The following is an 11005-nucleotide window of genomic DNA, read 5'->3' on the forward strand; positions in this document are numbered from 1 at the left end:
GTGCTGGCAGCACATTTCCCCTCTGTCATGATAACCAGTTCCTGCATCTGGTTTTCAGGACTGTTGAAGATTTGAAAAACAATGAAAGTCAGTGGAAGGATTCTCCTCTGGCCACCAGGCATCGAGAGATGCTGAAACGGTGCAAGACACAGCTTAAGGTTTGTAAGTGATTCAGTTCTCAACTAAACGCTTTGGTAGCCTGTGTATTGACTTTGTGTCCTAATGTTTAAGTACAACTTCTCTCTGATGCTGCTTGAAAATGGTGGGTTTGAACCTCTGACCCCTGTGAGTGCTGCACTAGATGGTGGTTGTGATACAATATAACATCAATGGTGAATTTAAGATTCAAAGTACCACCAATAGGAAAATTCTGTGTTTTTTAATTGGAGAGACACCAAGCAAAGGGACTGTGCTTTGTTCAGCTGTGTGTGCACAGTCCATGCACAAGCAGGGACTCTCAAGTCACTGATCTCACACAGAGTTCCTGCAAAGATGAGTAAACTGGGGTGCTCTGTTTTTTGAAGGCCTGTTCTGCTCAGATCTTCCTCATGGAAATTGGCACAAATTTTTTGAGCTGTAGACCAAAATGGCTTTAATCACACATTTTCCCACTTTGATACCTTTGTTACCTCTTTCATTGTTCCCATAAAGCTTGTGAAGGGCACATCTGTCCCTGCAACTCTAAATTATATTTTACTTGCTGTGTTGGGGCTTATGTGCCCTGTTTTCTTGAAATAAGAGTGTATTGTAAGAAAAGACCACTGTATAATTGTTGTGATTCTCAGATGTATTGATTGTCTTGGAGAGGCTTCACATTCCTTTATGTTGTCTTGCCCTGGATTAGTTTTTGTGTGCATGTTCTGCAGAAACTGGTGAGGTGCAAGGCTTGTGCAGATGCTGGTTTGCTGGATGAAAACTTCCTCAGGAGATGCCTGAATTTCTATGGCATGGTGATTCAGCTGATGCTTCGCATTCTTGACCCTGCCTATCCCAAGTGAGTGTCAGGTTGATCTGTGTAAGTGGTATCAAAGATATTTCAGATCGTGTTAGATTGCTTACTGAATTTAGCAGTTCTAGAATTATTTTTACTTACAGCATCTGCATTACGTGGTCGGTGATGTACATCCTTGCATGGAATATGTGTGTTACTCAGAGTCTAATGTTCAGCTGGGTTTTGGGGGGCTCCCTCAGGTGTGTTTGGTACCCTTGAAGTACTGACATGAGCTTTTTAAAAAAGTCAGTTTCAAATTTTTATAAAGGGCTCCCATAGAAGAGTTCCATAAGGAAGCACGTGCCACTTCCTGCTTAACGTTGCTGGTTTACTGTCCTGTTTGTTGTCTCTTTTGCTTTACAGCGTAAAATTGCCTTTAACTCCTGAGGTTCCGAAAGTATTTGCAGCATTGCCAGAGTTTTACGTGGAAGATGTTGCTGAATTTTTATTTTTTATTGTACAGTAAGTAAAGTTATATTTGAAGGTAACTTGTACTACCACTTGCCCCATTAGCAGGTGGCACATGCATAAATGTAGGGTGGAAAAGTAGTTTTCTAACTTATCTGCAGTTGATGTTCTGGTTGTTAACAGCAGCCATAAGGTTATGGCATGGCAGCATTGCTGCAGCTATAATGCATAGATGGCTCCACAGTCCCTTCTAACCTAGATTTATCTTGGAAGAAAGTAGAAAGTTCTTTGGTTCTCTCCCCAGGAATTTTCTTTATGGTTTTCAGTGAGACCTTTTGATCTTCTGATATGTTAAATCATCACTAGAATAATATTTTTAAAAAGCCATAGCTTAAGAAGTAGAACATTAGGGGTTGGCGTTTTTTCATTTAGTTTTTCCTTCTCTCCTTGTTTCCAGATATGCTCCTCAGGTGCTGTATGAGCCCTGTACTCAGGACATAGTGATGTTCCTTGTTGTGATGCTGTGCAACCAGAACTACATCCGAAATCCTTATTTAGTAGCCAAGCTGGTGGAAGTGATGTTCATGACAAATCCAGCTGTTCAGCCCCGGACACAGAAGTTCTTTGAAATGATTGAGAATCACCCTCTCTCCACTAAGTTGTTAGTCCCCTCCTTGATGAAGTTTTACACAGGTAAGTGCTCTGTCTGTGGATCACTGAGTGCACAATAGTATTCTAAGGCCAAAGGCTGTATTAGCTGTTGTAACTATTAAAAAACCCAAACAAACCAAACCAAAAAAACCCAAACAAACAAAAAAAACCCCCCAGATAGATCTTGAGTCTTGTGAAGATGAGGCTTTATTGCTCAGAAATGGGGGGAAATAGCATTAGATGGAACCTTAAGCATTCCAGTCCTTTCACAAGCTGTTGTGCACTGACAAGTCCAGCAGTGTGAATTGATGGGACAATTGCTTTTGTGATCTTTAGATTCCAAAATTAAAGCTTTTGCTTTGCTTCTAAAGGAATATTGGGATTTTAAAACTCCTCATTGTAGTTTTGCTAGTCTGTAGATTTGGGTGTTTCAGAAGAGTTTTTGCACCCATAACAAAAACAAGTATTTTTGTAGCATACCCAGTTTTTTTAGTGAGATTTTAGGCTGTGGGATGAAGATCAGAGTTGAATAGAGCAGAATGTTTTGGTTTCTCAGGGTTTTTCTTCAGAAATGAGGTTGGGTCTAGATTAGAAAATGTATAGGGCTGCTTCTTTTAATGGGAGTTAAGATGGAGACTTCTGAACGGGAATTGAATTTCATCTCTTAAAGTTTCTGTGCGTGCTTCAAGCTCATAACATTGGAGGCAGTAGGGAGAGGTGTTTTGCCAGTGAATCCTGGTGGGAATGTTTTGGGATCTGTTGTCTTTTCCAGATGTGGAGCATACCGGAGCCACTAGCGAATTCTATGACAAGTTTACAATCCGCTACCACATCAGCACCATTTTCAAAAGCCTCTGGCAGAATATAGCTCACCATGGTACATTTATGGAAGAGTTCAAGTGAGTAAGAGGTTGTCTCAGGCTGCTTCCTGTTGTGCAGGCTGCTCAGGCAGGGACCTGAGGAGGTCACTGCCATTGGGAATGGGTGATGCTGCTTTCCATTGTATCTTACATGGCAACCCCTTCCAGTAGAACTGGAGTGTTTCTAAACTGAGCTCTGGACACCACAATCAACTTGGCTTGGGGAATGGGATCGTTGTTGGAAATATACAGTGCAGGAGTGTTTCTGGGGTTGCAGTCTGCTCTGCACACCCACCTGCTCTGCCGTGATACCTGTGTTTCGATGTTTTCAGCTCTGGGAAGCAGTTTGTTCGCTACATCAACATGCTGATAAATGACACAACTTTCTTGCTGGATGAGAGTCTGGAGTCCCTAAAACGTATCCATGAAGTGCAAGAGGAGATGAAGAATAAAGAGCAATGGGACCTGCTGCCCAGGGTGAACAGAGCTGTTTTTCAAAGTGCCCTTTACTTATTTTTAATTCTCCAATACAAGACCACTAAAAAAACTTTTTTATAAGGGGCAGCACCAAAGAGCTGCTTATGAGAAGCAGTTGTCGATGCTTTTTCTTGCTGCCGGTATGGCCATGGTCACTCTGGATCACACTCTGCAAAAACCATCATTCTGCCTAGTTACGTTGTGGCTGGCAAAGAGAGTGGTGTGAAGTGGATATAGTATAAAGTTTCAAATTACTCTGCACTTAATTCTAAGTGGAGAAACCGAGACTTTAACCTTCCTGAAGGAGGTTTGGGAAGATGCTCGCCAGTTGAATTGACTTCAAGGAATAGAAGCTTTTATTCTGTTAATGCATTGGTCCTTGGTAGATTCGATGCAGACAATTATAATCCTGTACCTCAGAGCTTGGCCTGATTAGACAGTAATTGTGTGTGTTGACCCACCAATGTCAGGTATTTCTATTTTAAGGTTATTGATTTAAAAAAAGAAAAAGTACAAAAGGAAAAGCTATAAAGATCTTTGTTAAATGTATTCTGGTTTGCTCTTCTGAAGCCTTTCTTCCTGTCTCTGCCTACCAGCAAGGTAAAGCCATTACTGTAGTTACAAAATGAGCTGGTACATCATCTACAGATTGTTCCACTGGGGAGTGTTTATTATTTATGATGGTGCATAAATTAGAGAGAACCTCATTTGACTCTCAGATCCCAAGCTCGTTTTGAAGTATTGGCATTTGGATGGAAAGGAAGCATAATCCAGTTCTGCAGCTGTGAGGAGCAGTTAGAGGGTGTAAACAGACTCAATAACCACGGGGGCTCGTTATGCTGTTTGCATTCCTTCTTTAGTGTTGCAGAATTCTGGAAAATTGGTGTAGACATTAGTAGTAGGTGATAAAAGTGAGCAGCTGTACCTTAGATTAAAAGATTTCCCACATCTGTATTTGAATTACTGTCTGTCCTTTTGTCTAGATCCCCTTAGGAATGTGGCTGTAAGGTTTTGATGAATGGTCATGCAGGAAATTCCTTGGAATTGTAACCACTCTGTGTTTATTTTGTAGGATCAGCAACAGGCCCGGCAGTCGCAGCTGGCTCAGGATGAGCGTGTGTCCCGTTCATATCTTGCCCTGGCAACAGAAACTGTTGATATGTTCCATATCCTTACCAAGCAGGTCCAAAAGCCTTTTCTCAGACCTGTAAGTCCTGCTCAGATTTAAGTTGGTTCCCTGCTTCTCTAACATCTCTGGATAGTAACCTGGAAATGTTTGGTAGCACTTAGTCTCCATTCTCTTCCCCTTTCTCCATCTCATTAAAATCTAATTGCTGTTGAGAGCATTACCTGAGTCACTGAGATGGTGTGATCCTTCCAGACAGCAACTGTTTGCATGACATTTTTTAATGGCAAACATGCATAAAGAACAGACACTTCCTGCAAGCCTACCAAATGAAAATTTTATTAGTTAATAATTCCTGATCTTGCTGTGTGCAAATCTAGCGATAATCTTTATCACTGCCTTCACACTGTGATCTGTGTTTTACTTTGCTCTCATAGGAACTTGGACCACGACTGGCTGCTATGTTGAACTTTAACTTACAGCAACTGTGTGGCCCCAAGTGCCGTGACCTGAAAGTTGAAAACCCAGAGAAATATGGGTTTGAACCAAAGAAGCTGTTGGACCAACTGACTGACATTTATCTGCAGCTGGATTGTGCTCGCTTTGCTAAAGCAATTGCTGATGATCAGGTGAGCTCCAGAAAGATGAAGGAGAAGGGCAAAAGCGCTGTGGACAAACAGGACTTCGCAGAACATTCTAGAAGCGTTTCATCTTGCTTGTGTGCTGCCAGCCAGTTTGTCTTACATCCCTGCAGTTTGTTTTCTTCCAGCAGGTCATCTCTGTTCATATTCTGTCTGCTCTTTGTGGATGGGTGTTCCCAGTGCTTTGCAAACGTGTAAACATACATAAATATCCATAGCACTTCACATGCATGGGAAATTTCATGAGCATGATGTGCTTATTTCCTACAGACTCACTGTAAATTAGCAGAAATACTTTGTCCCTTTGCAGGTGGGAGAACTGAGGCACACTGAGATTTGACTCCCTCCCCTTTCCTCATCAAAACAGGCAGAGCTGGGACCAAGAGCCTCCTTTAACAAATCAAAGTTCATTCTCTAGATCGACAGTTTCCAAATTGTATTCCCTCTGAAATCACTTTATTAAATGGCTGTGTAATAAACTGACAAAGCGCAGCATGTATGAGACAATTAACACCACCTTTGAACTCCTCATGGTAATATTCAGAGCAAGATAAGCTATTGCTTAGCTCTGTGTTCTTGTAAAGTTGTCAAACTACTGAGTCACATCTGTCCATGCCCTTGTTTCATAATACAAACTTTTCAAAGTATAGAGGGGAAAAATTGTTCACAGCAGCTACTTGAGATGCTAGTGGAAGCTGGTTTACAGCACATGAAGCTGTTTGCGTGTCTAGTGAAGCAGAGGTATTGGGGTAGCTCAAGATCATTTTTCTGTAGTTATTTAAATTCTGATAATTGCAGATAATACCAGTAATGCTTCTGAAACAGACCATATGCATTTGCATGTGCATAATGAATATTTTTGTGCTGTTCAGCATATATGAAATCATTCATCATTCATCCATGCCAGCCACAGCAAATGCACAGACTGACGTAGGGATTCAAAAGAAGGAAGCCTGTGGGTATGAGAACTGGAAAAAAGCTTAATTAACAAAGTGGCCCTTCATAAAAAAGGAGTGGGGGGAGTGACCAGTCTCTTGGAAACTGTCAGTGACAGGAAAGAAATACCAAGGAAATGTTCGGTTGGTTAATGGCTACTGGTATTGGGAGAAAAAACAAAACAAACAAAAAGTTGCTTGATCATGGCGGGATCTCTCTAAAGCATTTTGAGACATGTCCCATTTGCAAATCCCAGCACGTAGGAGAGGGAATCTGCAAACGTTTATAGAGCCCTGGGCATGTTGCCATCGTTCTGTTCCCTCTGAGCACGAGAAAGGAGTTTGGGTGGGCACTGTGTGTCCTGCGTACTGAATGGCATTTCTTGGTGCAGTGTGGTGCAGATGAAAGAAGTGGGGCTGTGTTGAACCCTTTAAAAATCCCAAGGGAAATAGAAATCTGTGAGACCTAGTGTGTTTTGTTTTGTCATATATATCAACCTTGCACTGTAAAGTAAATAACACTTTTTATTAAAAGGTTTATGTGAAAACATGACACTGTGAACTTAAAAGAAAATGGTGTCTCTATAGAACACAGACAGCTACAAAAGTCCTTCCCTAACTTTCTTTTTCATATGAAAGTAATGCTTGCTTCAGTCGCATTTGGTCTCTCTGGATATTCCTACTGCACTGGGTGGCAAATCTCCAGCATTCACTCTCTCTCAGCTGTCTTGCTATTTTTGCAACATTGTGGGGTGGGTTTTATGTTAGTTCTTGTTTGGACTGGGAGAAAGAATCACTTCTTTCCCAGTACTGCCCTGCACATTATCAGAGAAGTTAAGAAATTTCAAGAAAAAAAAAAATCATTTTGTGCTGTATTTTCAGCTAAGACTTGTGAGAACAAGAATACAGACAGGAGAATGGCAAGACAGATGTTTTGTCTAAGAACAGTCTTAATGATTATAGTCAGCCTCTCTGAGCATCTTCCTCACTTTCTTTAGGTGATGTTGCCTGGTTTTTTTTGGTCCTTAACAGTTCTACAGTGGTGATGACTAGTAAAAAAAAAAAATCTTAAGTCTACCCCAAAGTTGACATTTTGGTGTTAGATGAGTGCTACCTACATACTATTTGCTTTGATGTAAGGTTGAGGTTTCATTGATCCTTCCTTCTGCAGTTTTAAAAATGCATTAATTATCTTTAGTATTTGCATGGCATGTATGGATACTACGACTCAGCAAAGTTGGTTTTTTATGCTTTGCCTGTAGAGGTCCTACAGTAAAGAGCTCTTTGAGGAGGTTATCTCCAAAATGAGGAAGGCTGGAATCAAATCTACCATAGCAATAGAGAAATTCAAACTGCTGGCAGAGAAGGTGGAGGAAATTGTTGCCAAGAACGCCCGTGCAGAGATTGATTACAGCGATGCTCCGGATGAATTCAGAGGCAAGTGGAGTCTTCTAAATCCTCACTATCTAGGAGAGAGGGATTTTGTTTGTTACATTGATTCCGTATGGTAATAGAAACTATATATTGTTTATGAAGCCTTCCATCCTGCTGTATTTCAATGATGTAGTTAAGTAAATACAGAGCTAAGAGTTCCTTTGGTTTTCCCTGAGATTGTACTGTCCAGTCCTAGCCATGCTTTGCTTACATGTACTTGAAAACAGTAACCCCTCCTCTCAGTCTGAAAATAGGGTGACAGCAGTGAATGCTTAGTTCCAGGTCAGAAAGGGGAAAGTGCTATAAAGATTTATGTCCATTTAACTCTCTATAACTTCAGCAGTGTACTGGGGACCCTGAGTAGTGGTTCTGTACTGTGGGTTTATGGGGAGATAAAATTTGTAGCTCTTTCCTCACTTTAATGAGGAGACCCTTGTGCCCTCAGATCCACTTATGGACACTCTGATGACTGACCCCGTGAGGCTGCCCTCTGGAACTATCATGGACAGGTCAATCATCCTGAGGCATCTGCTGAACTCTTCCACTGATCCTTTCAATCGTCAGACGCTGACGGAAAATATGCTGGAACCAGGTACCGTGGGACAGCTGGCCCTGGGATGGGGGCTGGGGGAAGCAATTTGTGGGCAGGTGTGTACTTTCATAGGACACTGTGGAGGCCCTGTAGAGGTAACAGTTCTTTCATCTCAGCTTGCACAGAAAAGCTCATTCCTTCTGCTTTCCCTTTTTCTGAGGGGAAAAAACCCTCACACCCTTGCTTTCATAACTAATGGGCTGAAAAACATGATGATATGTAAATGAGAAATGGCTGTTGGTCATGAGGGACTTTCTTATAGTACTATTACCAAGTAATTTAATCATTCTTTTTTCTCTTTTTTTTTTTTACCTTACTAGTGCCAGAACTTAAAGAGCAAATCCAAGCCTGGATGAGAGACAAGCAGAATGACCATTAAAAATTCCCTTGCAGTGCATGCCACCACCAATGGGCAGAGCAGGGCATGGGCTGTTCTGGCAGGAGTGGAGCAGATACACTTGGGAGCTGTTGATAGGATTGGCACGCCCACGGCACCGGCTTGCAGTAGTGACCAGGAGCATGTGGACGAGGAGAAAAGCAGCTTAATTCTTGTACATATATTTAAGTGATAACGATGGTCAATAACATGGAGGACAGGCTAGGAAGTTATGTTACAAACTGTCCTTCAATATGTCACATTTTGGAGTTTTTACAGCTGAATTATTTTAGCAGACGAATGGATCAGGGCAGCATCCCTTCAACCTTGTTTTTTACCGCCAGATATCCGTTAATTTGATTGTGGTTAGAACTTTGGACATTTTGCTGCTAAAGTAACTTTTTTCTCTTTCCCTTCCTTTCTTTCTGTTCCACCCATCAAACCTGCACTGCTGTCTTTTTCTTTTGTAATGCAAAAAAATACAAATCCTGTGAAAATCAAAATCATTCCCCTGCCCTTAAAAGAACATATTTTGTGCGATAACTGTGCCTGCAACAAAGTGTTCATCTTGGGATCGTATTTTTATATTACACATATTTGCCTATTTGGTTTTTAATTGGTGTTAGACACAAGCATAATTTCAAAAAAGCAAAGGCTTCACACATGGATTTTAATTTCCTTTCCGTGAGATGTCCCTTTCCTTTACGTTGATCAAGATGCTCTGGTACTTGTGAAAAGCCTTGAGATAGAAATATGTTAAAACAGCTGCCATGAATGAGATGCTTGGGAATACCAGGATTTCAGTGACTTTAAAAAAAATAAAATACATTCTTTCAATGCTGCAGATCTATGCTAACTGACAGTTCTGAGCCATTGGAGCTTGTCCGCAGAGAGCAGATACTTTTATCCTTGGAGGCTGCAGTTTGGGGCAGGGGTCATTTTTTATGTTGCGTACCAATTTGTATCCATGGCTTGGCCTTACCAAAGCAGAAAGGGTGCAGGAAATGTAGAATTATGTTTTTAAAAAAAAAAAAAAAATTCACAAACATTTTTATATTACTGCCCCCTGCATATGATACTTGAATTTCCTTTTTAAAAAGGATTTGAAACCACAGTGTTTTAAAATTAAGTTGGAAAAAAAAAGGTTGTTTTTCTTTTATTTGTTTTTTGCCATGTCTTCTGTTCAATTCCTGACTCTCTTGAACTACAATAAATGATACACACTCGCACAGAATGTTTCCTTGGTCTTTCTTGTAAGAGTGTCAGTGAAAATATAAAAATTACAAATGATTGGGTGTCTTTGTTCAGGTTTGTTGATAGTGATTTAGGATCTGGAGATAACTTAGTAAATTATGTGGAAATTTTCTGTGCACACAGATACCAGTACTACTTTAAACTCAAGAATGTTCCCAAGCAGGTGACACTGAGCACCTACTCATAGCTCTGTGACAGCTGGTGACAGCTCCAGGGGGATTTTTGGTGAAGTTATACAGAATCCAGTGTTGACCTTTTAGGTGTGCAAATAACTCTAAATTATAAAATGTGAAAGTACAATCGTGGGCTGGGTTTTTTTTGTTTGTTTGTGGGTTTTTTAGTGGTGCTTCCTCTTACAGTGTGAATGGGTATTTCTTTTCTCCAAGGATTGGAGGAAGGTTCCAGAGCTTCTGTCTGCCTGGACTGCTGCAAAAACCGACTGGTTTTTATAGTTATAATCTTCACTCCTTCCACAAATTCAAATCCCCCTCTTCTTTCCTCTTCATAAGTCACAGATCAAAGCCTGCTCTGCTTTTACCTGCAGGCTGCCATTCAAGCATCCAAACCCAGCACAGGTTCTGATGCCTTCTAGGTTGTGGTGAGCTGTGTGAAGAAATTACCTCTTCTTTAGTGAAGAGGTGATTTCTTTCTATAGAAAGAAAAACTCTGACATGTTCAACTGTCCTCTCATCATTAAGGATTACTGCATGAAATCTCTAGAAATGTCCCAAAGTTTATACATTGATGAATGACAACTGTTCAGTCGGGAATATGTGTTTTTACTGGAGATGATTAAACTATGGCTTCACATTATGGGGTTTTTTTCTGCGAGTCAGTATCATGTATTACTTCTACTGACAGACTATAAAATGAGTATAAAATGAAAATTCTATAGTTTTGGGTTTTGACAGGAGGAAATAGAAATATTTTTGGATGTTTTAATCAACACAATGCCCTTCAGAACCTGAATTTATACTTATTCTGCCATTGTGTCAGACTCTGACCTGAGGAATATAAATAGCGAAGTGCATTACTGAAATGTTTTGTCTAATTATGGCATACGTCTATCATTTGAAAACTTGTCAATGCAGATATTACACAAGACACAAAGGCTTGACATAAGTGGCCAAAACAATTTTATCTGGGGCACTAATATCAAGTATTTCAGAGGTGTGAGCTCAGACAAGTGTTCTCCCAAATTCGGCATTCGTGAGCAGAATGATGAAATGTGTTTTAGTACAAGCAGCTGAAGTGCCGTTC

At 40.6% G+C, this 11005-nt stretch overlaps 1 protein-coding gene across 3 annotated transcripts in view; it reads left to right on the forward strand.

Annotated features, from left to right (window-relative positions):
- UBE4B (ubiquitination factor E4B) overlaps nt 1-9722 on the forward strand; it is a 36984-nt gene extending 27262 nt beyond the window's left edge. For all 3 annotated transcript variants that reach the window (XM_039563945.1, XM_039563943.1, XM_010405921.4), the window contains 11 exons: nt 59-158; nt 867-994; nt 1355-1453; nt 1857-2092; nt 2823-2949; nt 3243-3387; nt 4460-4594; nt 4951-5142; nt 7352-7526; nt 7969-8115; nt 8436-9722. In XM_039563945.1, the coding sequence (XP_039419879.1) occupies nt 59-158; nt 867-994; nt 1355-1453; nt 1857-2092; nt 2823-2949; nt 3243-3387; nt 4460-4594; nt 4951-5142; nt 7352-7526; nt 7969-8115; nt 8436-8494 (1543 nt within the window). In that variant the 3' untranslated portion in view covers nt 8495-9722. The remainder of the gene's footprint in view (nt 1-58; nt 159-866; nt 995-1354; nt 1454-1856; nt 2093-2822; nt 2950-3242; nt 3388-4459; nt 4595-4950; nt 5143-7351; nt 7527-7968; nt 8116-8435) is intronic.
- Nucleotides 9723-11005: the final 1283 nt, after the last annotated feature.

The sequence above is a fragment of the Corvus cornix genome, chromosome 21 (assembly GCF_000738735.6).
Source record: "Corvus cornix cornix isolate S_Up_H32 chromosome 21, ASM73873v5, whole genome shotgun sequence".
In the NCBI taxonomy this organism is placed as follows: Eukaryota; Metazoa; Chordata; class Aves; order Passeriformes; family Corvidae; genus Corvus; species Corvus cornix.